General features: G+C 43.7%; 1 protein-coding gene across 2 annotated transcripts in view; it reads left to right on the top strand.

Annotated features, from left to right (window-relative positions):
• The first annotated feature begins 1,858 nt into the window (after positions 1-1,858).
• Abhd12b (abhydrolase domain containing 12B) overlaps positions 1,859-26,496 on the top strand; it is a 30,368-nt gene continuing 5,730 nt past the window's right edge. Inside the window, exons 1-9 of one of the 2 annotated variants that reach the window (XM_020165030.2) lie at positions 1,859-1,979; positions 7,524-7,651; positions 8,466-8,568; positions 9,891-10,010; positions 12,263-12,293; positions 15,446-15,491; positions 15,592-15,721; positions 16,134-16,171; positions 18,310-18,389. In XM_020165030.2, the coding sequence (XP_020020619.2) occupies positions 1,903-1,979; positions 7,524-7,651; positions 8,466-8,568; positions 9,891-10,010; positions 12,263-12,293; positions 15,446-15,491; positions 15,592-15,721; positions 16,134-16,171; positions 18,310-18,389 (753 nt within the window). In that variant the 5' untranslated portion in view covers positions 1,859-1,902. Of the gene's footprint in view, positions 1,980-2,094; positions 2,267-7,523; positions 7,652-8,465; positions 8,569-9,890; positions 10,011-12,262; positions 12,294-15,445; positions 15,492-15,591; positions 15,722-16,133; positions 16,172-18,309; positions 18,390-26,496 lie in introns of those variants that run through there. The other variant, XM_020165029.2, reaches the window with a different exon arrangement.

Genomic DNA, 26,496 nt, shown 5'->3' with positions numbered 1-26,496 from the left:
TGTCCTCAGAGCACTTTTCAATTCCTAGTCTATGTTCCTGCTACTTTAAGTCTCTCTACTAGGTGGGATCCTGGCTGGTATCCCTCAGTGTCTGTGTGGTACCTGACATCTAAAAGGTGCTCAGGCTGGGGGCCAGTGGCTCACATCTATAATCCTAGTTACCTGGTTGAGATCAGGAGGATTGTGGCTCAAGGCCAGCTAGGGGCAAATAGTTCCTGAGACTCCCATCTCCAAAAAAACCAGAACAAAATGGACTGGAAATGTGGTTCAAGTAGTGGAGTGCCTGCTTTGCAAGTGCAAAGCCCTGAGTTCAAACTCCCAGTTCCACCAAATAAATAAATAAATGCAAGTAAAAGGTGCTTAGTAGGTGAGTGTTGAATGAATAAATGGATTTTTTAAAGAGTCTGCCAAATTATATTGGAGACTCTGCTCTCTGAGTTCCAGGATGTGCCATTTAAAAAGGATGGAAAAAGCCTGTCTCAGAGCCTTGGTTTATAAATCTTATAAAAAATGGGACGTAGTGATGCCACCTTCAGAGATTTTGCTGATCATTTCAAACATCTCCTAGAAGTCAGTTGTGGGCTAACAACTTTATTTGCTTGATTAACAGGTGGGCCTCTGCTCTCTCAAGCTGAGCAGATGACTGGAAATAGAATCTGGGGCTCTGCAAGGTGCTTTTCCCTTCTCTTCCTTCTGCTGGCTCTTTGTCTCTTCAGCTCCACAAGGCAAGGCAGAGCCTCATCCACAGATTCTTGGGACAAGTTCTATGAGATTCCAGACCTTCTTCATGACCACCTCCCTCCCGGGGTGGAATCCCAGGAGCCTTTCTTATCACTCAGGTGCAGCCCTGGGGAAACACACCTGGAGGGGCCTCATCTGTCAGGGCTCCAAGCATGGGGCTCCCACATGAGCCAGCTGCATGCCGGGTGTTGCAGGTCTGTCCCAGGCAGATTCCTCTTTCTATCTCAATGTGAGTCTGAGAATGGACGTTGCCAGGGTGATTTTATAAGAGGCAGTGAATGAAATTGTCCTTTGCCTGACCAGTTCTACAAATGGTCTAGTCTTTAGAGAGAGAGCTACCTGACCCTTCTCAAAAAAAAAGGGCACATTTCCCTCCAGATAGTCCTGTTATCCTCAAGCAGAACAGGCACCACAGAAAATCATGTTTCATGGATCAAAGATTTTTTGGTGGGGTGGTGTACGGGGTTTGAACTCAGGATCACATTTGTTAGGCATGTGCTGTATCACTTGAGCCAGACCTACGACCCTGAATCAAAGATCTTCATAGAGGACCTGAAACTTTAAAACTACTACAGAAAAACCTAGGGAAAACACTTGAAGATGTAGGCATACACAATTACTTTCTGAATAGAACTCCAATTGCTCCAGAAATAAAAGCAAGAATTGACAAATGGGATTGCATCAAATTAAAAAAAAAGCAATAAACAAACTGTGCATCAAAGAAAACAATTACCAGAATGGAGATCCACAGAAAGGGAGAAAATCTTTGCCAGCTATTCATCAGACAAAGGATTAATATCCAGAATATACAAGGAGCTCAAAAAATTAAACATCAAAAGAACAAATAATCCAATTAATAAATGGGCAAATCGACAGTTCTTAAAGAGGTACAAATGGCCAATAAATATATGAACAGACGTTCAATTCCTTAACCATAAAGGAAATGTAAATAAAATTCCATCTCACCCCAGTCAGAATGGCTATTGTCAAGACAATAAACAACAATAAACGCTGGCGAGGATGCGGGGGTGGGAGGAGGGAGGACCTCTGTTGGTGGAAATGCAAATTTGTGCAGCCACTGTGAAAATCGACATGAGGTTCCTCAAGAAACTAAAAATAGAACTACCATAAGACCCTGCTATACCAGTCTCGGGCGCGCTGATGTTTATGGCAGCACTGTTTACAATAGCCAGGCTATGGAAACAGCCTAGGTGCCCAATAGATGATGACTGGATAAGGTGTGTGTGGCCGCCCCCTAGCTCCTGTGGCCCTGGCTGTCCTGGGTCGCTCCGCCACCTGTGCTGCGGAGGAGGCGGGCGTGGGCGCCGAGGGGCGGAGAGGGCGCGGGCGCCGAGGGGCGGAGAGGGCGCGGGCCAGGGCACCGGGTGGCAGCTCCCTCGCAGAGGTGGCGGCTCGGGACACGGCGCGGGATGGACGTTCCGGACTGCGAGGCGGCCTCGGCGCCCGAACCCCACGCCGGCCGCTGCGTGGCGGGCTGGTGGGACATGGTCTTGCGGAACCTGCGGTGAGTGCGCGGCACCCAGCGCCCTGACGTGGCCCGGGTGGCTCGGGCTCCCGGGCTGGAGCAGGGGCGAGGGAGCCGCCAGGACCGTTGCGGGGCGCTGCCTGTCCCCCCTTTCCTGCCCCTCCTCGGGTCGGGAGCCCAGGCACTGAGGTCGGGGTGATGAAGGGGTGGGGACTTTGGTGGCTTCCTAGCCCTGTGAGCTCCGGGGTTCTTTGGAGATGGCCTTATTCTTACCTTCAAACCCTACCCAGGCCAGCGAGCCTCGAGGGTTCGACTTTTCAAGAGCTGGTGACTTTGGGGGACTTCTGAAAAGAGATTCCTGAGAGATGGCTCAGGTTCCCTACCAGGCTCTCTTATCTGACGTATGCTAATATCCAGGATGGGTTTAGCAAGTACATACTGTAATCTTGGATGGCATCTGCTTAGCTCATGGCTTGTCTGTGTAGGTGGCCAAACGTCAGAGCAGAGTTCCCAGGTGAGAACTTCAGGGATGTGTTTAAAGAACACACCTCCACCACGGCGAACTGTATAGCACCCTGAAACCGCGACGCCATCACCAGTGCCAAGTCCTTACATTGCTTAAATCTGGAAATGTCTGTATAGCACACTCCCCTCACCTTCCCCCGTGCTGGGATTTGAACTCAGGGCCTACACCGTGAGCCACTCCACCAGCCCTTTTGTTGTGATGGGTTTTTTTGAGATAGGGTCTTGAGAATTATTTGCCCAAGATGGCTGCGAACCGCGATTCTCCTGATCTCTGCCTCCTGAGTAGCTAGGAGTACAAGCATGATCCACCAGTGCCCAGCTTTTTTTCTTTTTTTCTCCCATGAATCCTTGGTTTGAACAATAATCTCCAATTACTTGAATTTATCAGTAATACTACCAGTATTGGTTGGAGACCCTGGACCCAGGAGACGTGTATTTTCCTTTTGTCTTGTTGACATGGGAAGTTACTGGCATTTTTATTTATATTTTCTTGTTTTGGTTCCTTTTTAATTTGTGCTGGTTACAAATACTCCAGAATTCCATCCAGACACAGGACTTCAGTTCAGAATGCCCACAGGGATGAGGACAAATGGGTTTTTCTTCAGGTTCCTTCCCCAAGATAGTACAGAGAGCAGAAAACAGTCACTCTACCCTGGGCCAAAACTGCAGAACCTATGGCTCCCCTTCTGAATTGGATCTCAACACCAGGCAGAATGGAATGTCCTGTTTGCATTTCCCCTCACTCCCCCACACTGAAGGTTGAACCCAGGGTCTTGTGCAATGCCAGGCAAATGCTCTATTTCTTGACCTGTGCTCCCAGCTCTTTTGTTGTATTTTGTTTTTGAGACAGGGTCTCATACTACCTGGGATTGTCTTGAACCTCCTGCTTCCACCTTGGAATATCTGGGATTACAGGTGCACACCACCATGGCCAGCTCCTGTCTACATTTTTGAAACTTCACATTCACAGGAATTTTCCTCCCTGATGTGGTTGTTCAGGGAAAGTTGGATGTACCACCTCTGTTTTTCCTATTATCTAGAGAGTTAATGGCTGAGTTTTTAACATTCATTTGACATCAAAGAACATTTATTTATTAGGCATAGAATCAAAGCTGCAGTTCATCCTCTTAGAAAACAACCTGCTCTATTGATGGTAGAAGAGCAGGTGGGAGTTGGGACCCTCTGTTACATGGTTTACTAATTAGTAAAAAATAGGGCTCAAAAGATGCTTCCTGAAAGAATGAATCACCAGTATGTTCATCTTAGTGGGAGATTATTCATCTAAGGTAAGATGTGCTAAAAGGCACAGTTATCTGAAACCCTTTTGTTTCTTGGAATCAAGTGAGTTTAGATCAGCAAATGTGTGTGGGGGAGGGGGTTGTGTGCCTGGCTCTGCTAGAGCGCTGGATGTATGAGGTGTGGTGTGGGGTGGGGTGACACACGGTTAAGCATAGAATATTTTCAGTGATTGTGCTTTAATGGCCTGGTAATCTATTTATTTATTTTACAAAAATATCATCAGACACAGCTGCCACTTGAAGTAGGTGGGTGGGTGGGCTCATGGGAGTAAGCGTCCACTTGCAAATGGTTTTCTTTAAACTAGGAAAAATGGGGAAACATTCTCAAAAGAGAAGTTGGGAGAAACCAAATAACTTCTTTCCTCCTCATTCTGCCCTGAGCCACCCCAAGTCAGTCCAAGTGATTACATTTCTAGACGGTGCGTAGAGAACCCCCGTGACAAGCTGGAGGACACACTCATTCTTCCCACAGTATTGACTGTTTGCTTTTTATCAGGCAGTAGGCTAGGTCCTGGGTGTAAGCAAAACAGGCAGAAGTCCCTGCTGCCATGGAGCTCCTATTGACTCGATTTCAATTGTGGTTCAAAATAATTAAAACGAATAAAAGAATAAAGCCTTCCTTTCCCCACCTTCCCCAAAGCTATCAATAGGCTGAAAATGTAGTTTAATGGTGGAGCGTTTGCTTAGCATGTGTAAGGCCCTGAGTTTGATCCCTAGCACCAAACAAACAAAAACCAAAATGGAGTGGAATGTAAAATAATATTTTATGCCATGTGGTTCTTGTGTCGGGGGCCTGGCACAACCATGGTGAAGACAGCTAATGATGGGAACATTATCTGAGAACAATTAAGGGTTAAACTGAGGCCCTGACTATAATTAGTGGGAAAGGTAAACATGGAGGAAGAAATGTCGCTGAGGGCTTCTATCTAGAGAGGCTTTGACAAAGGAGCCCCACCTGAGTGCATGTGAAGGGCGGGAGATTTGGAGGGTGTAGCCTGGTGCTTGGTGATCAACATGCATTGGCTGCATGATCAGATCAAAAAAGGATGGATGGGCAAACTGTCTTAATATTCAGAATAATTGTCTGGCCAATGCAGTTTGATTTGGGCTCCCCAAAGCTGGGGTGTGGACACGTCTGAGAAGGAATGATTCACTCTGCATGTCAGGCTCCACCAGGCTGCCCCAGTAAGAATCATCCAGCCAGACACTGTGGCCCCTGTGGGATGCTGTATGGTTGCAGCTGCAGCTAATCAAAGGGCAGGAGAAAGAACCCCAAAGCACCCAGGTGACTGTTTGATGTGGCCCATCAGTAGTGGAGCTTGGGCTGAAATTGCATCCTCTGCTCAAATAGGGTCTGTTAGCTACTGGTGACTTTTGATCCCCTACTGATCCAGGGGAAGTCAAATTGACCACTCCTTAGTTAAAAGGAGCACCCGTGCATTAATGATGCTCCAGTCACTGTTCTTTTCCCACAGTGCTTCTCACAGAAGCACCTTGAGCTATTTAGAGAAGGGTCCTATGTGAATTATTCCTGAAAAAAAGAAACACATTTCCCTTTACTGCCTCTGCTTCCCAAGCAGACCTTCAAAAGATAACTTAGCGGGAGACTACCCTGCCTAGCTTCAAAAGATAACTTAGCAGGAGCCTAACAGGCAGGGTAGCGGTGAGAGCAGGGAATCCAAGAAAGCTCGCAGGAGGTGGCCAGCTGGAAGGAAGCATGACATTTCAGCTTCTGCTTTGTTCTGCCCAAATGGCCTTGATCTGTGACTCAAAGCAGCTTCTCTGGGCTTTGATTTCTTATCCCTAAAACTGGAACAACAATGTCCTCTCCTTCCTGCTGTCCTCATGGGGGCTCTTTTAAAGTGTTACGAAACAATCATCTTTATTTCTGTGTTGCTGATTTTATGAGCAGGTAATTGTGCATGCATGATGTGTTTGAAGAGCATCCACTCCTTGCAGAACTGCTAGAAATCCATCAGAGTCATCATCTTTTCTCTTGACGCCTTTTGCCGACTCCTACAAGTACTCTGATTTTTAAGTCATCAATGCTTGAGGGAGAATGAATTTTTTAGAGGTCTTTGATGACTTTGCTCATAGAGGGTTTCTGTGAATACAGGAGCAGAAAGTGGTAAAGAGGTGGGGGAGGAAGGGACCCTGAGAGAGGGCAGGAGTACAGAGGTGAAAGGGGTTCTCAAATGAGATTCTGAAGAGCAGGATTTTGCCAGAGGTCAGCCTTGCTCCTGGAGTTTACTTTGCTTATGTGAATGGCAAGTAGGACTCAGCAGGACTGTGACAGCTCATTGAAGATTGTCACAGGACTCTGGAGTCAGACAGACCTGGGACCCGTGGTTCATTCATTGGCTTGTGGCCTTGAGAAGGATTTTTTTTTTTTTTTTGATGGTACTGGAGTTTGAACTCAGGGCTTCATGCTTGCTAGACAGGTGCTGTACCCCTTGAGCTGCTCTGTCAGTCCTTTTCTGTGTTGATTTTTTTGAGATAGGGTCTCTTGAACTATTTGCCTGGGCTGGCTTCTAACCTTGATCCTCCTGGTCTCTGTCTCTCAAGTAACTAGAATTATAGGTGTGAGCCACCAGCACAGGCTTTTGAGAAGGATTCTTAACTTTTTAGAGTCCTCATTTGCAAAGCAAGGGTAATAACAGTTACCTTCTGCAATGCCTCTGGTTTGATCAGGGCAAGGGGCTTCTAGCTCCCCAACTTCACAACTCGATTCCATTGATAAAACTTAACATTGACCAATTACAATAGGGAAAAAAGATTCATTTAACAGGTGATGTGGACAAAAACTGAAGACAGGAGGTAATGACATTGACTTCCTGTATCTCTCACCTCTCTTGGCCTTTGTGAGAGATGTGATTCAAGACAGAGGTATCACTAGTAACCCCTTACAGTCAAATCATCACTTCCTGCTGATGGCTCCTGCTTTGGGTGGCTGTGTCATAAGGAACAGTAGAATAAGCAAGAAGTGCGTGGCCCCATACCTCCGATTCCCCTCTCCTTTCAGGGTGTGACCTCAGAAGTGGGAGTTGTGCTCTCACTGGCTTATTTCTTCCTAAGACCCAGCCAGAAGGGACGGAATGGAATGATTACTCCCTCACGGTGTTAGGTAGTGGCCATGATAGCTAGCACAAGCATGTTGAGTCGTGACATGGAAGCTTACTGTCTGATGACCTTCTGCAGGCCTACACTCAGAAGACAAGCCTGATCTGAGTACCGCCATTGTCCCTTCCCTTCCAGTCCCTGTCACGCCCCGGCTTTTCCGTGGATTGGTTGGGGACTTGTCTTATTGGCTTCTTCACTTGGTTTCACTCAGTGCCCAATTTAGACAATTACATGTGAAGATGCCTGGAATTCCCAGTGAGGGCCTCTGAAAATTGGTGCCTTAAGAGCAAAAAGAAACCACTGCAAAACGTGAACTGATTTTGAAAACCTTGTTGTCTCTCAATCTCTTGCAGATTTATTCCACACTCCTGCTCAACACTTGGAAGAAGGATTGCTGCTCTGTACAACAGTTTTACCAGTAAATCGCTAAAAGAGCACATTTTCCCTCCTCTGATGGACATGCTGATCTACCTTAATTTTTGTAAGACTATACCTTCCATGAATTTCCCTACATAATTTTTTCCCAATAAAGAACTCACTGTCCTTAAAGTTAAGACATAGTAAAAAAAGACTTGATTGTTAGAAAATTGGGGCTGGACTTCAATGTCCTGAAACCTACTGACACTGACTTTGGAGGTGAGCATGAATCCTTCCAAATTGCTGAGAAGACAGAAAGACACATGGCCTTGGGACGGGGACCAGGGGTTTCAATTCAGCTCAGTCTTCAAATCACCTGTTGTTATTATGGAGACTTAACTACCAGCTGTTTTCTCTACTCTCTCTTTCCTCTTCTTACCTGTATCACTTAGGAAGGAGGAAGAAGAGGGAGAGAGAGAGAGAGAGAGAATAAATATTTGTTTTCTGTGTTTTTTCTACTGAGCATTGTGTTAGTACAAGGAGTCCTGGCCCTCACTGGTGTGCCCTCTCAGGTATGTCCATCCTGACCTCCTGCCCTGTGACTTCACTTAGGTAGTAGAATACTCCACAGTTTTCTTCTGTTCCCTCTTTACCTTTTTAGGGAAATGATTCCCTCTGCTTTTAGCTTGAGACACAGATAAGCATTGAATAAACCCTCTTCTCTATTATGGGTTACCACACCAATGTATTTTCAAATCCACCTTTAGATTTTGTTTTTTCAACTCTAGTCAGTAAATAAAATAAAATCCTTTTGCTAGGAAGTATTTCAGCTGGTAACTTAGGACCTATTCACCTACAAGGGCTGATCCTTTTTTCTGATTGAGATTAAAAGTCATGGAATTTGACTCTGAGGGTTGATAATGAATTCTACTTTTCAGTCAAAGCCCCATTTCTTGTGGACTTAAAGAAACCAGAGTCAAGGATTCCTCACACTGTGAACTTCTACATCAAACCTGAGCCTAGGGTGATACTGGGAATCTGGTGAGTGCATTGATTGGACCTGGGTTGCTTGGACAGGTCTTCCTGTTAGGAGGACAAAAGGGAGATAGAGGTCGGGCAGAGGTTGGTGTTCCTTGGAGGCACTAGAAGTTGTTCCATGCACCTTTCCCTCACATTGAAACCTGACCTGCTTGGTTTTCCCTGACAGAAATTTTACTTTGAAGTATAGTCTTTTAGGTGTTGCTCTTGACTTTTACTCAATCCCCACCTCTCCTGTCTACCCACCCCCTGCAACGTCTCTATGTTCCACACACACAGAAGGCCCCTAGCATACAAGACATGGTCTCTAGTCTATGCTTTGTTCCCAATGCTACATTCTATCTATGATTTCTTTTCTTGAGATATGTGCACTTGAACTTAGGGCCTTGTACTTGCTAGGCAGGTGCTCTACCACTTGAACCACACCCCCAGCCCTTTTTGCCTTAGCTACTTTTTGAATAGGGCCTTGCATTTATTCCATGGGCTGGCCAGGACTCCAATCCTCTTATTTACACTTTCCCACATAGCTGGGATGACAGGTGTCCCCCACCGTGCCCAGCTTTTATTGGTTGTGATGGGGTCTTGCAACTTTTTGCTCAGGCTGTCCTTGCACCACTATCCTATTAATCTCTGCCTCCCAAGTAGCTGGGATTATAGATGTAAGTCATTGCACCCAACTCCCTGCTTTCTTTTCTCCTCCCCTCCCCCTCCCTCTCTTCTTTTTTCTCCTTTTTCTTCTTCTCCTTCTTTGTCTTTGTCTTTGTCTTTGTCTCCATCTCCTCCTCCTTCTTCATACTGGGGTTTGAACCAAGGTCAGTTGGTTTCTTAAGTAGACTAGGTTGACTTTATGTTTAAGTTCTTTTCTCCTACAGTAGCTGGTTTCCCTTTACATTCTTCAGCCAAACCAATGAAAGATGGAAACATCTGTTGTCTTTTATACATTTCTGCCTATTTTTTTTTTTTTTTGGTTATTCTAATAGCCCACACCTAAAGACTGCAGTCTTGGAAGCTTAATAGGCACAAAAGTCAGAACTAAAATTAGCAAATGGTTAAAAGGGGTTGCCTCTGGTATTGGAGGTATGGTTCAGGCAGTAGAACACCTGCCCAGCAAACACAAAACCCTGAGTTCAAACCCCAGTACTACCAAAAATAAATAAATAAATAAATAAATAAAAAGGAGGGGCTGCCCCGTGCATGGGGTGGTGGGGGAGGGCTGTAGAGTTTTTATCAGAAGAGGCTTTGTGGTATTTGACTTTATTTTAGCTTGGAAGGATAGCAAGCGCTGTCTCTGTACATGTCTGTGAAAGCCCTGCCTTCCTCTCCAGGCACACAGTCCCCAGCTGCCGGGCAGAAGACGCAGAGGGGAAGGACCGTTGCTGGTATGAAGCGGCCCTGCATGATGGGAACCCAATTATTGTTTATCTTCATGGCAGTGCAGAAAACAGGTCAGTGCCTCTGCTTGCATTTCTGTCATTGTTGAGGGATGAAGCCATTTCAGTGCTGGGAGAGTGAGGGCGGGGCTTGGTTTCAGCTCAGTGGTCATACCATCACATACTTCTTTTCCTGTGTTTAAATCTGAGGGTGTTCTGGCAAAAGCCTCCCCTTTAGAAAAAAATTCTATTTGTAGAATAGTGTGGATCCTTCACTGAAAGAAAGAAAAGAACAATTCTTCTAAAATCTGGATTGTGATTTCAAGGAAGGTAGTGGTTCCTTGGCTCCCTAAGAATCTCCAAAATGATGGGCTGAATCTGTTTTCAGAATCAAAATGGAGTCCCTTTTGTCAAGCCCTAACCAAGAAAGGAATAAAGCCAGGAGGTTCTGAAGGAGGGGCCTTATGCGTGCCTGCTTGATAGCAAGAACTATGTGCACAGAACATCTTGCTGGAACCATGGCCTTGCACAGAAGCCACTGCAACCTTGCACACAAAAGCTCTTGTGCAAGAAAGAACATCTGCCTAAGCAACTGTCTGTTCCACTTCTGACTGGTGCCACCCATGTTTTTAATCCTTATAGCTAAGGATTATTGTTTCAAAAGATCTTATGTGATCCTCCCATTTTGCCTTAAAAACACCCCTGGCCTCAATCTCTTTGAATACACTCCCTGCTATTCCGAAATGTTCTCCAAATACTCTCTGGAGAGTCTTTCTCTGACTGCTATTTAGGTTGATAAATCCATGGATGGAAAGGGGACAGGCATGCATTATGGGAAAGGTCTTTTCAGAAAACTACAGTGAAGAGTCCTTTATTTGGCATTATTTCTGTTAGTCAAGAACATGAGTTCTCAGAGAAATCACCTGGAATTCTGACAAGAGGGACTGGGGACAATCTGACTAATTCTGGTCTAGAATATTCATGCTGTCCCTACCTTGCTTTGTAACAAAACAGAAACCTGACTGTCCTTTGAAGTGCTGTCAAAGCCTTCCCTGGGCTGTGTAATTACTGTGGGTGAGGATTATCAGTGACTGCTCCCTCAGCGTGGGGGAGGGGAAATGTGACTCAGAAACCCACAGATCTCCTCTCTCTGGAGGGACACTTCAAACTCTGTGATAAGCCCTGGAATCTGCCTCCCAGTGAGCTGGCCTATGTCTCTTTTTCTTGCTGTCTTTTTCTGTCAGATGATGGCTTTCTTGAGACTTGTCTTTTCTCAAGTTGCTGTCTTGCTGTGTCCATTTTAGAATTACATTTCTGGAAATTTCCTGTGAAACCCAGCAGTTTTCAACATGGTTAATTAACATCGTTCTGATTGTGTAAACTTGATCACAGTGTTACAGTATACTTACTTAAAAGATAATGTGGACCAAGCATAACGCCATGTCTGTGCCTCTGTGTGAATGTGAAATTGCCCTCACTTCTTCCAGATTCACTGGCTCTGGGACTTTTAGATGTTTGGCTCTAAGGCATACTTTAAATGGGTTTAAAGAATTCACTTTTGATTTTTTTTTTTTTTTTTGGCAGCACTGGGGCTTGAACTCAAGACCTCATGCTTGCTGACACTTAATAGTCAGGTACTCTTACTATTTGAGCTACTCCACCAGCCCTTTTTTTTTGTGATGCGTGTTTTTGAGATGGGTCTTGTGAATCTATTTGCCGGGGACTGGCTTTGAACCATGATCCTCTTGATCTCTGTCTCCCGATTAGCTAGGTTTTCAGGAATGAGACACCAGTGCCCGACTTGACTTTTTTTTTGTTCTTTTAATGTGAATAGATAATATGATTATTTTGGGGAAAAATGTCTTTTGTACTTGCAGGGTGGTTTCTCTCCTTTACTTCATCTTGCTCTTAATGGCAGAGTTGACAGGGTATAGGCAAATCGTAATTTACTGCAACTTGACTCCCTCATTCCTTTGTTCTGAAAAGCCACTTTCTGGAACTTATTTTCCTTAAGCTCCTAAGTATTACTAGAGACAAGTTCTGCTGTATAGAAGTGACAGGAGCTGGGCTCTCAGTTGTTTTTCTAACGTCCATGATGAGTGGCTCCAGAGAGAGCTATCGACCATTCACCCGACATATCCAAGCTGGCTCTGCCACCAAGAAACATTGCTCTTTTTCTTGTTTGTTTATTTCTTTTACCCAGGGGGGAAAATAAGAAAGAAAGACGTGGAATCAGGTGCCAGCAGCACAGGAATAATTTATATTGACTTTGTCATTGTAATTCCTAATTCTTGCTTTTTTTTTTTTTTTTTAAACCTCTTCTACAGGGCAGCTTCTCACAGAATTAAGCTGGTAAAGGTAGGTCTGAACAGGTCTCAAAGGCCCTGTTGGTTCTGTCCTGCATTATAGTCATTGTCTCCCTCGGGCCCTCAGTTGAGGGATTCCTGAGATGTCTTAGGGCACTGGTCCAGCGGCTTGTAGTGAGTGGGTGACTAACTTCTTTTCCTTCATTGGCCACTGGGGTCAAAATAGATGTGAGAATCTCAGGTCCCAAAATACTTTCATGAACTTATTCCGCTTATCTCCAGAGGAAAGGGAAGACACTTTAAATTTAATTCATTAATTCCTCATTCATTCATTTCCTGAGGCCTGGGGAAAAGTACAGAGGGCATTTTAAGTGGGAAACTGTCACTCTTTTTAAAAGAAGTTACTTCTTTTAGTGATACAGACTAAAGACACAGAATGACACCAAAGTTATTCAGACCCTGGCTTCCACCCCATATAAGGCAGCCAGGTGGACATACTTGCTCTCACTTGCTATATGACTCCAGTTTGTTTGGAGAAGCCCTATGTTTCCAAGTGTCAGGAAGATGGCTGGCTCTCCACTTAGCCAAACATGCCCAGAACTTGTGGGGCAAGTGGGTCCTCGGCCTCACTCCAGTTAGGTCATCTCTGCTGCAGGTCTCTGGCCTGCCTCACCAGTATCGACTCAAAACCTGTCTCTCCTTCCCCTTCCCTGCTCCACCCCTGTTCTTTCCTAATACAAGATTAGCAGGACCCTGCATCCTGCTCCTGCCAGGCTCTGGGTCTCTAGCACCTTCTTACCCTCCCTCTCCTGTGCAGACAGGAAACCCCTCTCCTGCCTACTCTCTCCTCTGGTTTCACTGCCTGCCTTTGCAGAGTAGTGTGGCTGGATGAGTTTTCCCCGGAGAGGAGATGTCATCCGTTTGTAGCTTTACTTTCTGCCATGCCCTTGGCTTCTCCCTAGAGCTCCCTTCTTGGTTGTGGTGAAGCTGATGTCTGTGAGAAAGTGTGTTTTGTTCCCTCCCATTCAAAGCTGAACTGAATTCTTTGAAACCTCCATGTTTCTAGAAAGGAGAAGAGCTATAGGTTCAGATAGCAGCCAGCTGGTCCTTGTGGTAAATGGATTGGGTGGGGAAGGACACTGGCTGGTCTGGGACTCTTTCCCCAGGCACATTCTCGGTGTCAGCATTGCCTAACAAGACCAAACTTCCTTTCCTTCTTTGGATAGATGATGTCCTTTAATAATCTTTGTTAATTTTTCCTTCCTTCCTTCCTTCCTTCCTTCCTTCCTCCCTTCCTACCTTCCTTCCTTTTCTTCAACCAAACTATTTTCATTTGTTTATATTCCACCCCCACCCAATACTAGGCATTAAACTCAGGGCCTCACACTTACTAGGCAGATGCTCTACCACTTAAGCCATATCCTAGCCCTCTCTCCCACCCTGTTTAATCCCCTTCTTGATATAAAGTTTTGTTACTGTGGTTGTACCCATATATAATTTTATGTCATGCTCTTCTATTCACTACTATATATATAAACATTCTCCTATGTTTTTACATAGCTGCCACAGTTACTAGTTTAAAGGCTACATACTTTCCATTTTATTTATGAACATCTTTTTCCTCAACTGTTCCACTGTTATTGAAATAAAATCTTATTTTTTTCTGAATTCATTTTCAATGACACTGTTACAGACAACTTAAAAGTATCCATTTTTTTTCTTCTTCTTTTGTATATTTTCTGAGGGAGAAATTCATGAGGATAGGATTTGTTCCCATTGTCCTTGAGTTGTGTCAAGTGTAAACTGGTCCTTGCACATATGGTGCCACAGACAACAAATGGGTATTCCCAGTTTCCTGGGTGCTTAGCTACCTACCATATTTATTAGCTAACTTTGTTGAAGGGAATGTAGCCTGAATCAATATTTTAAAATTCTGTTTAGTTCCTCGTCATCAGTTCAATTTGCATTAAAAATATCCTAATGCAGTATAGCGGCCCACTCCAGGTGTGAATCTTGCTACTACCTCTAACCGACTGGGAACTTTGAATGAGGCACTGAAACTCCTGAATGCTCCATTTATCTGTAAAGTAGAGATAATTTTTAACTTAGAGCACATTTGTGAAGGTTAAGTAAGGTTTTAGAAGTGTCTGTACTGGAAGACTTCATTCCTTCTATGATCCTTTTCTTTGTCTATCTATTTCATTTCATATAAAATTATGTTTTAATGTTAGTACTTTCTTTATCTAACTAGGGACTTGGAATTGGTTTCATATGCTCAAGTAATCTTATTTTTTTATTGAAATTAACTCTTTATCTGGTCATATTTAATAGAAATATCTTCCCATTATTTGATTGTGTCTACTACAACTGTGTAGAGTCTTAGTCTCAAGGCAAGTGTGTGTGTGTGTGTGTGTGTGTGTGTGTGTGGTGTTGGGGATCACACCCAGGGCCTTGTGCATTGTAGGCAAGTCTCTACCACTGGGCTACATCCCCGCTCAGGGGAGCTCCTTTCTTCCTTTTTAGTCAGGGTTTCACTATGTAACCCAGGCCAACCTTGAACTATGGTCCTCTTGCCTAAGCCTCCCATGTGGCTGACTCAAAAGAGTACTTAACAAAGACATTTACATGCAGTCAGGTATTTGGGTACATTGTCATGTAGTCATCCAATAACCCCAGAGGTAACATTGGTTTTCACTTTTCAGAATAATATTTACATTCTTTTTTTGGCAGCACTGGGGTTTGAGCTCAGGGTCTTGAACTTGCTAGGCATGCACTCTATTGCTTGAGCCACTCCGCCAGCCTTTTTGTGTTAGTAATTTTTGAGAAAGGGTCTTGTTTTATGCCTGGGCTGGCCTTGAACGACCGTCCTCCTTATCTCCACCTCTCAAGTAGCTAGGATTTCAGGTGTGAGCTACTGTGTTCAGCCTGTAACCTTTATATTCTTAAACATTAAATAACTTTGCCAGGTCACACCATTGATAAGTGGCTGTGCCAGGGTGTGACCCAGGCTGTCTGACCCTGCTTTGTCAGGCTGCTTTCCTTCTTTCTCCCAGAGCCTAATCTCAAGTTTGTAACCAGGTTTCAAAAACTACATTTCCCCAGCTATTAAACTGTCACCACTAGGGCTCTGGCATGTCGAGGAGGAGCCTTTTCTGTTCATGTCTTCTAATTATGGAAAGTGACAATGGTTCATTTGTTGTCTAGGTGCTGAGTGATGGTGGCTTTCATGTCTTATCTGTTGACTACAGAGGTATGTGTTAAGAACGAGGTGCAAGGACATTTCAGTAAGCAGGAAGCTTTGAATGGCCCTTCACATTGGAGCTGGTGACACTGTCTTTTCTTGCTGCCAGGGTTCGGAGACTCTACAGGGAAGCCCACAGAGGAAGGACTGACTGTGGATGCTGTGTGTGTCTATGAGTGGACCAAGGCAAGAAGTGGCAAGACCCCTGTGTGTCTGTGGGGCCACTCTCTGGGTACAGGGTGAGTTAAGCTGAGTGTGCATCCTTTGGTGGTCCTAGCAAAGCAGCAGTGAACAGGGGCACCAGGGCTTTGAGATGGGGCCTCAGTACACTTCTCTGGTTTCTCTCATACTCCAGAAGTGGTCATCTCCATCTGCCTGTTTGTAAAACAAGAGAAGGTCCCTTCAGCTCCCTGGTTACCATGACTGTGATGTTCATTCTGGAACTCTCCTGTTTGAAGAAAAAGACCCTTAAAATTTAGTGTCTGTGGAACCCTTTGAAATCCAATACAAAATTTTGTGTCTATGTAGATTTTCTAACCAGGGATCTCTGAACTGTCATCAAATGCTTCTTCTGGATGGGATGTTTTGTATGATTCGTGTGACTTAATGGTCATTGCTTCACATAGGTATTACTGTTTATTGCTTTTACAGAGTCGCAACAAATGCTGCCAAAGTGTTAGAAGAGAAAGGTAATGTAACATGTTTAAGTGCTAGAATTTCTTTGTTTGAGGTGGGAAAATAAGAACAGTCGAGAGGTTTTGTGAAATTTGTGTGTACTTAGATCACACTGATACAGAGGGCATCCCATTTTTGGATAGTTTCTGGCAGTGTAGTGAACTTTCTCTTTTCTGTCCGTTTAATATAAAATAATAGCTGGTTTTCCAGGTTATGAAGCTAAACATAAACACTAAGGACAGATTTTAAATTACCTTCAAAAGATCTTCTTAGCTCAGCATGGTGGTACACATCTGTAATCCCAGCCCTTGGGAGGCTGAGGCAGGAGGATCTTGAGTTTGAGGCCAGCTTGGAATACTTAGAAAGACTGTCTAAAAAAAAAAAATGTCAAAACAAAGAAAGAAAGGAAGAAAGGAAAAAATGAAGGAAGGAAGGAAGAGAGAAAAAAGAGAGAAATAAGAGTTGTGTTTGTGAAGTGATTACAAACCGTTGGACTAATCCAACAGTAGACAGGGCTTGCTTTGGGCAACAATTCGGCATAATATTTTTTTTGAAACACCTTACATTTATTAGTTCATATAGTAGCATACATCTGACTCATAGAACATGGAGCTGGAGGGCACTCTTCTTTCATACTGGAAAAATCAACGATATACTATCATATGGTATGTTCATATGTATATACTGAACTCTTAATCAAAATCCACTTTCAGTTTTACTAAATAATCTATTGAAGAACCACTGAAAGTTAGTGTTCTGATGATCAAATCATGAATCTCTTCATAACTAATTCTACATAATATTTGTTTCTCAAAGTGATCTGAGAATGGCTTGTATTAGATTATACTGAGTGTGCTTGTTAAAAACCCAGGTTTCCTGGATCCTAACTAGTTTCATGGATTAGAAACTCTTGGAATAGGGCCAGGTCATTTTAGAATATACTCCATACATAGAAATGTTGGATAAATTAAAATACCCATTATCATCATGCTATACAATTAAAAAATTCCCAAACCAATTATTTGCTTAAAAATTTCTTTTACTTTATTCATTTTTGGCAGTCCTGGGGATCAATCCCAGGCCCTCACACGTGCTGGCAAGCACTTTACCCCTGAGCTATTCCTCTAAACCCCTTTTGCTTTGTCTTTGACCGTCTAGTTACTTTTGATTAAGTGTTAGCAACTGTTTATGGAAGACCAGAGAGATGATTTAAGATGCTATCTTCCTCCAGAAATAAGTCACTTCTTTCCCCAAAGGCAGTCATGGTGGGGCTGAGTCACTCACTCCAGCCAGAAACTGAGCTGGTCTCAGCTGGAACCCAGTCTTCCCGAGAGCTGGCTGACTGCTAGCTAGGGTGTAGTCCTTTGAGGTCATGACCAAAAGCTTGAAGATGTTCTAGAGTCCTCCCCTTTGTCAGATCCTCACCTCTAATTTTTGTCTTTTGGTTTTGTGAGAATCCTGGGAGTTCTATTTAGTTTCTGATACTGTGAACCACTGCCGTTGCTTTCAGAGTTTCAACTGCTTTGAGGGGAAGGGCGCCTCCAAGCCTCTGGGCTTTTCTCCTTTGGTCTGAGCTCTGAAAATTCTCACTGATCAGTCACCCTCATGTGCCCTCAAGCACGTACATATGCATGTACACATGCACATACATGTGCATTTACATGTGTTTGTATACGTTTATACACCTATCCACGTGCACACACACGTACACACACATGTGTATACACCCTCCTTGCACATACAGTTTCTTATTGTTTTCAGAGGGAGTGTGACCGCGCACACAAACAGCCTCTGGCACACTCTTTGTGGGCTGCAGGGCACTCTTCCTTCCTGTGGTACTTTGCTTCTTAAAATTACTCAACAATCCTTGCGTTCTTAGAAGAAGGTGGTGGCTCTAATACCACGTGCGTGGAAGTGTCTGGGGGTGGGCGGGGAGAAACTCACTCAACTGCACATTCTCAGCCATATCCCCCGACTCATAACTGTGCAGTGGGGTTCAGGGGTTTGCATCATTAATTAGCTTCACAAATGATTTTGATGCTGGCGGTTCAGGTCCAAGGCCCAAGGACCCCTTGCTTACCTGGGAGAGGTGGCATTTGACTAGGGGAGTTAGTAAGTTCTTCCTTCTTTTTTTTTTCTGTCTCGTTTCAAGGATGCCCGGTTGATGCCCTCGTCTTGGAAGCTCCATTCACCAACATGTGGGTGGCGAGTATCAACTACCCCTTGTTAAAGGTGAGTCTGGGCTTCATCTTCACAGGGTCCCGATGCAGGCTGCTTCCACACATGTGCACTTATCTGCCATGCTCCTTTTCCTAACTAGTTTCATTCGTTCCTGAGTCACTCTAGCCTGAGTCACTGTATTAACCGGCTGCTCGTAAAGGGGCGCTGCGGTTTTGGATTTCGTAGTTCATTTATTGTTTTCTAATAGGTCAGGTGACTTATTAAGAGTGAAAGCTTTTGTTTTTCCCTCATTAACCATACTTACCCTTTACGAATAGCTAACCTTACATTTATTATCATAATTACTTACTTTCAAGTGAAAATAAATTTTTAGGCATCATTTTTAGTTCTTTGACTGTCAGCCATATTTCTTTCATGGTATCATCCTAAGAAGGGGTTTTGAGAATTTAAGGAAGCTGTCAAATTCAGTTATGCAGTGTTCCAGACAAAGACAACAGTCTTCCCAAGAAATAAAGTATAAAGAATTAGGACAGGGTTGGTGGGTCACTCCTGTAGTCCCAGCTACCCAGGACGCTGCCTAGCAAACATGAAACACTGAGCTACAGAATTGAGTCACAAGATGTCATTTGGAAAATCTGTTGTGTATATGATTCTGACTTTGAAATTTTAATCCAGGCTTACTGTTCAACTGTTTATGGTCATACATCCATAACAAATGTTAGCACACAAGAGAGATGGAGGCTGGAGGACCTGGGGCCCCAATTTCTAAATTGTTTGCTGCTGTGAGGGCCTTGTGTATTTTAATCTAACTGTCTGCTTTTGAAATCTTTTGTGTAGTAGACCATCACAGAATTTTCTGACCTTTGCTTAACTGTTTTCAGGGGAAGGTCATTTAGCATTTCCTGACACAGCAGTTAACAGAATCATGTAATCTTAAAAATGCTTCAACACCACACAGGAATTGAACATAGAGTAATTTAAGATTTGATAAGTGAAACAGTTTTAATTAGTTTTAGACAATTGAATATTCATTTTGGGGGTACAGCACTGGTGTTTGAAGTCAAGGCGTCACACTTGTGAGGTAGGCATTCTACCACTTGAGCCATTTCGCCAGCCCTCAAATATTCATTTTAATGTGTTAATTGAGCATTTGTTATAGTGCTCCAAGAAATTGCCAATAAAATCATTAAATTGTAGCTACGTAACAAAATTCTCATACAATCTTTCCATTTAGTTTGTTATAAAAAACTTAAAATTTGAATTTAGCAAATTAGGGAAAATACACGATTCAATGAGTAATCATAATTGAGCAGCCCTGAAATTCCCTGTAGATCAGGAAATGAGCAACGCTGGCTGGTGCCCAGAGGTCAGGTGTGTGTTGCTTCCCACCCCAGTAAACCCCTGTTATATGTAACACTCAGTCCTTAATCCTCAGATGAATTTTATGGGTCACATCTGTGCATTTCTTTAGTGTTACCACTTATGTGTGCATCTCTAAGGAGCATAATTTTATCTGGTTTTAAAAAAATTTTGGGTGGTACTGGGGTTTGAACTCAGAGCCTGCACTTGCTAGGCAGGTGCTCTATCACTTGAGCCATATCCCCAGCCCTTTTTGCTCTAGTTTTATTTTGAGATAGGGTCTCACAGTTTATGTCCAGGTGGGTCTGGACCACAGTCCTCCTGTTTCCACTTCCCGGGTCTCTAGGATAACAGACATGCAGCTCAGCAGTCAGCTTTTTTTGGTTGAGATGGGGGTCTCTTGAATTTTTCACCCTGCTGGTCTCAAAGTGGGATCTTCCTGATTTCTGCCTCCTGAGTAACTAGGATTACAGGTGTGAGTCACCTCAGCCCTATTAATTTTGTCAGCTTTTGAACTTTATATATGAATAGAATTAGATAGGATGCATTCTACTTTTTTCTCCCAACACTGTATTTGTGGAATTTTATTCATGATTTGTAGAGCTGTAGTTTGGTTCTTTTTATTGCTATTACATGAACACAGCACAATGTATAGATGCTTTCTATTGTTTTGGGACACTTGGGTCACTTTCAGTTTGGACCACTGAATAATACTGTTGGTCTGCTGTTCTCAAATGTGCGTTTTTGTAAATGTGCAGAAGTTTCACTGCGATGTACCTTAGGCGTAAATTGGTGGGGTATAAAGTACATGTGTGCTCAGACTTGGTAGTTACACTGCCAGGCAACGCTCCAAACTCATTTCACTTCCTTACACGCCCACTCCTGTGTAACAGTCCCTACTGCATGGCCTCCTTGCCCTCCTATTGATGGGCCATTGTGGTTTGGGTTTGCATTTCCCTAATGACTAATGAGGAAGGGTATTTTATGATTATTAGTCATTTTTTTTGGTGGGACTGGGGTTTGAACTCATGGCTTTGCACTTGCAAAGCAGGTCTCTATTGCTTGAGTCACACCTCCAGTCCATTTTGTTCTGGTTGTTTTGGAGATGGGGTCTCACGGACTATTTGCCCAGGTTGGCCTCAAACCTTGATCCTTCCTATCTCAGTCTCCAAGTAGCTAGTATTGCAGACATGATCCATTGATACCTGGCTTTTATTAGCCATTTGGGTATCATCTTTATGAAATACTTGCTCCTGCCTTGCCCAGTTTTGAGTTGAGTTGTATTTCATTTGTAGACTTCCTAGACACTGGCTGTTAAGTCAGTAGAAAGTTACTTGTATTGCAACTATATTGTAGTACTTTACTTTGCCTTTTTACTCTCTTCGTGGCATGTTATGGTGAAGAAATGTCCCTAAACTTAATCTGGAGCAGTGTACCCATACTTTTTTATATTAAAACTTTTGTTCTTTTTTTCTAACTATGCATAGTCCACCTATGCCACACTTCAGCTGGCTCTCATAAGTTTTGAATTGTGTCTTAATTATCATTTAGTTCAAACCATTTTCTAATAGCATTGCGATTTCTTGTTTGACCATAGGGGCCATTTTGAAATGCACTTCCATTTTCCTATATACTTGGAGATTTTATTATTGTATGTGTTGTTGATGTCTACCAAGAACCTACTCTGCATTAGGTCAGTCTTGAAATTCGTTGGAATTTGTGTTCTGTCCCAGCACGTGGTCAGTTTAGATGAATGTTCCATAGGCTTAAAGACCTTGTCTGCTGATTCTGCTGGAATGTTCTATTTATGTCAATTAGATGAGGGTTATTGATTATGTCCTTCAGTTCTTCTGTGTCCTTCCTGCTTTTCTTTTTGGACTACTTGTTTTTTCAGCTTCTTAGAGAAGAGTATTATAATGACTTACCATGATGTAGACTTGCTTATTTCTATTTTAGCTCTGTCAGCTTTCAGAGTTTAAATTATTAGCTGCAGTCATCTGATAATATAATGGGGTAGGGGGTGTATCTTCCAGGAGGATGGATCTTGTTCATCATGAACTATCCACGTGGTCTGATTTAACACGCCTTTGTTCTGATTATTGTTTTCATAGTCTTTCTATTCCTTGAATCTCTACTTTTCTGAATGCTCATATTTAAGGCATATCTTTAAAAGTACCATGGAGTAGGGTTCTGATTTCTTTTTAAATATGATAAACTTTGTCTGTTAATTATAATATTTAGTCAGTTTATATTTAACATAATTATGCTAGATTTAGGTTCAAATCTACTCCCTCACTCTGTTCTTTTCTAGTAGTGTCATCTGTTCTGTGATTTTTTTTGATCTCTACTTTCTTGCTTTTTTTTTTTGAGTTGGGAGCTGTGTCCCAAGGAGAAAAATGGAATTGTAGGGCCCACCTACTGGCCTTCTTATGTAGTCATCTCACTGTCTTGGTAGGTATCTGACACCTTCAAGGGAATTTTTTTTGATGGTGCTAGGGTTTGAACTCAGAGTCTGGTACCTGATAGGCAAGTGCTGTGTTACTTGAGCCATACCCCCAGTCCTTTTTGCTTTAGTTATTTTTCAGATAGGGTGTTGAGGGTTTTTTACCTGGCTAATCTTGGAGCCCCATTCTCTTATCTACACCTCCTGTGTAGCATGGTTTACAGGCACGACCACCACACCCATCTTTTTTGTGAGATGGGGGTCTCACTACCTTTTTATCCAGGTTAGCCTGTGAACTTTGATCCTCTGATTTCTGCTTCCTTATAGTGTGAGCCACAGCACCTGGCTTAGAGAAGGTTTTTTTTTTTTTTTTAATAGTTTGCCCAGTTCTGCAGTTAAGCCTGTAACAATTCCTTTATCATCAAAAGAGGAAGATTAGGTTTTGACCTGCTCCGTTTCCAACCTGGGCCGGTTCACCCCTCCTTAGGCAACCTGGTGGTCCCCCGCTCCCGGGAGGTCACCATATTGCTGCCGAACTTAGTGCGGACACCCGATCGGCATAGCGCACTGCAGCCCAGAACTCTTGGACTCAAGCGATCCTCCTGCCTCAGCCTCCTGAGTAGCTAGAACTACAGGCATATGCCACTGCACCCTGCTTCTCCCAATTTTTAAAGGCTTAATTCAGTTGAAAATGCCATAAACTTTACAGGTGCTTATTGACTTACAGTGGGGTGAAATTCTGATAAACTCATCATAAGCTGAAGATACCATGTCAAAATGCACTAGCTACACCTGACTTGGGGACAGGGAGTGCACAATGCACACTGCCATCTCCACTGCTTCCCACCTTGTGCTGCAGTGGCTGTGGTTTCATCCACACCCCACAGTCTAGAAGTGTGCAGTCTTGTTGTACAGCAGTCTTTAAGAAACACAGCCCTAGTCCATGATAACAAAAACAGATGTGTAGACAATGGAATAGAATAAAAGACTCAGAAATAAACACACAGTTACAGCCATCTGATCTTTGACAAAAGAGCAGAAAATATGTGTTGGAGAAAAGTATGTTTCCCAAAAAATGTTGCTGGGAAAACTGGATATCCACATGTAGAAGGCCGAGCCAGACCCTTACCTCCCACCCTGTACAGAAGTCAATTCAAAATGGATGAAAGATTTCAATGTCAGACCCAAATCTTTGAAACTGGTACTGGAAAGCACTGGAAGCGATAGGCAATCACTTTCTGACTAGAACTCCAGTTGCTCAGGAATTAAGGGCAAGAATTGGCAAGTGGAGTTGCATCAAATTAAAATGTTTCTGCACAGCAAAGGAAAAATTACCAGAATGAAGAGACTATCCACAGAATGGGAGAAAATTTTTGCCAGCTATTCATGGACAAAGGATTAATTTTCAGCATATATAAAGAGCTTAAAAATAACAAAAGATCAAATCATCTAATCAAAAAGGGGCAAAATTAAACAGGCAGTCGTCAAAAGATGAAGTACAAATGGCTAACAAATAAGTGAAGTGACCTTCAACATCCTTAACCATAAAGGAAATGCAAACCAAAACTAGGCTGAGATTCTGTGCCACCTCAGTCAGAACGGCAATTGTTACAACAAAGGACAGAAACTGCTGGCGAGCATGCAGGGGAAAGGAACCCATACACTGTTGGTGGGAATGTAAGTTAGTGCAGCCACTATGGAAAACTGTGGAGGACCCTCAAAAAACTAAAAACAGAGCTACTATATGACCCTTTTATACCACCCTCGGGCATATATTTGGAAGAATTAAATCAATATACAATAGAGATACTTGCACACCCATGTTCATAGCAGTGCTATTCACAATAGCCAAGTTACAGAATCAATTGAAGTGACCAACAATCAATAAATGGATAAAAAATGTACATATACATAATGGAATATTATAAAGCCACAAAGAAGGATGAAATTATGTCATTTGCAGAAAAATGGATGGAACTGGAGAACATGGTGCTGAGCTAGATAAGCCAAGCTCAGAAAGACAAGCACTGCATGTTTTCTCTCACATGTGGAATCTGGCTCTAAAGAGAAGCAATATGATATGATTGCAAAAAAGGGGCTGTTGGAGGGGCAGTCAGTGGGAGGGGGAGGGAGGAAGGAGAGGATGATGGTGAATGTGGTGGAAGTACATTACATGTGTGTATGAAAATGTCAGGAAGGAGGAGGGAGGGAGGGAGGGAAGAAAGGAGGGAGGAAGAAAGAAGGAAGGAAGGAAGGAAGGAGGAAAGGAATGAAGGAAGGAAGGAAGGAAGGAAGAAAGAAGAGAAAGGAAGGAAGGAAGGATGAAAGGAATGAAGGAAGGAAGGAAAGAAAAGAAAGGAAGGAAGGAGGGGAAAGGAAGGAAGGAAGGAAGGGCTCTGGCATTAGAATGCTCAGGTTTGGTTTCCAGGTTGTAACTCAACAGCTGGGTAATCCTGGGCTACTTGCTTTAAATGCTTTAGAGGTCTCATCCGTAAACTATGGTAAGAATAGTCTATTCAGAATTGTTGTGTAAAATAAGTTTCTATATATACACACACACGTATACATACATAATACACACACACACACACACAGACACACACACGCACACAGTAGCGCCTGGCAAGAGGCAGCTGGAAGAGTCAACAGTGCCAGCGGTTTCTGTTCTCAGTAGGGTGCAGAACTCTGACCATGGTTGAATAAGGTGTGTGGTATATACCTATTGTCCCGGCTGCTTGGGAGTGGAGGTAGGAGGGTTGCAGTCTGAGGCCACCAGAGCAAAAGCGTAAGACCCTACATGAAAAACTAAAAACAAAAAGGACTGGGGCATGGCTCAGGTGGTAGACTGCTTGTCTTATAACACAGACCCTGAGTTCAACTCCCAGTCCTGCCAAAAAAACCAAAAACACAAAAAAAGAACCCCCCCCCAAAAAAAGTCCTGAGTGTGTTGGCTGATACCTATAATCCTAGTTACTTGGGGAGTGGAGATTGGGAGGATCAAAGTTTGAAGTCAGCCCAGGCAAAAAGTGAGATCTCATCTCAACAAATGACAGCTGGTTGTGGTGGTACACCTGCCCTCCCAGCTACAAGGAAAGTGTAGACAGGAGGACTGTACTCCAGGCAGGCCTAGACATTAACGGGAGACCTTACTTGAAAAATACCTAAAGCAAAAAAGATTGGAGGCATGGCTCAAGTGGCAGAGCACCTGCCTAGCAAGTGTGAGGCCTGAGTTCAACCCCAGTTCCACCAAAAAAAAAAGAAGAAGAGTGTAAGTTTGATGAGACAGGAGATGGTGGTAAAAGGTGTTCCTCAACTTTAGGAAGCTCTCTGATTGGTTGGAGAGAGGGAGGAGAGGATGTAAATGAGAGCTATAGGTATCAGCGATTTCCCTCAGGGGCCAATCTTGTTCCTCAGAATGATTTGTGTGATGAGCACCGGCCATGGAGTCACAGAGATTGGGGTTCAAATCCAGCCCTTGTCCCCAGCCCTACATGACCTTGGTAAGTTTCCCTTCTCAGGGTTTTACATAAGGTCTTACACTTTCTCATTTTTTACATAAGGCAGTTGATAATGTCAAGGTGCAGGATTGTTGCAGAGTAATTACGACAGGGTCCGTCAAGTTCCCAGCTGCCAGGAGGCCCTAAACCACTGTTTGTTCCCTTCCCTGCCCTTTCTGTTCCAAGCAGATGAAGGTAAGTGCTGGTCATTTCAGGACAGGGAGAACTGAGAAGGGAGCCACTGGGGGTGCAGGTGTGGTCAGTGAAGACCTCAGTGAGATGCAGGCTCGAAGCTGCTTTCCTGCTTTCTTGAAGGCCGGGAAACATGAGCCAAGCCTGGGCAGGAATGGGTGATAGTGATGTAGAACCCCTGCGGCCAGTGTAGGGGTTCTATGGAAGTCTCCCACACTCGGTATTGTTACCATCAGCATGTGGCCTTGTGTCCTTGTGCAGACATGGGGGGCAGGAGGCTTGCCTAATTGTCACATAGGCATAGGAAGAGAAAGGTGAGCAGCTCTGGGGGAAAGACGGGCTTGCAGTGAAGCTGGTGTTTGAATCGATAGTGTGGAATTTGTAGAGCCTCGAACCAGCAGATTACATGCAACTGGGATGCCAGGAATGTTTATGTGGAGGTACCACAGAAGAGAGGGCAGGGGAGAAGGACAAATTAGGAGCTGGTGCCCTGGTGGGCGCTGGAGGGAAGGGGATGTCCTGTGAGTCTCCCAGGGAGTTCCCAGCTGGCAGAGAGGGAGGCATGGCAGTAAATCGACTTGAGACTTTCTTCTTACTCCTTCAGAATTTGAGATGAATTGCTCAGGGGCTTCTCTTATTGAATTGTCCTCCCATGAGACCTGATTCT

This window comes from Castor canadensis, chromosome 3 (assembly GCF_047511655.1).
Source record: "Castor canadensis chromosome 3, mCasCan1.hap1v2, whole genome shotgun sequence".
In the NCBI taxonomy this organism is placed as follows: Eukaryota; Metazoa; Chordata; class Mammalia; order Rodentia; family Castoridae; genus Castor; species Castor canadensis.
Note: the sequence above shows the minus strand (reverse complement) of the source record. Positions and strands in the feature narration are given on the sequence as shown.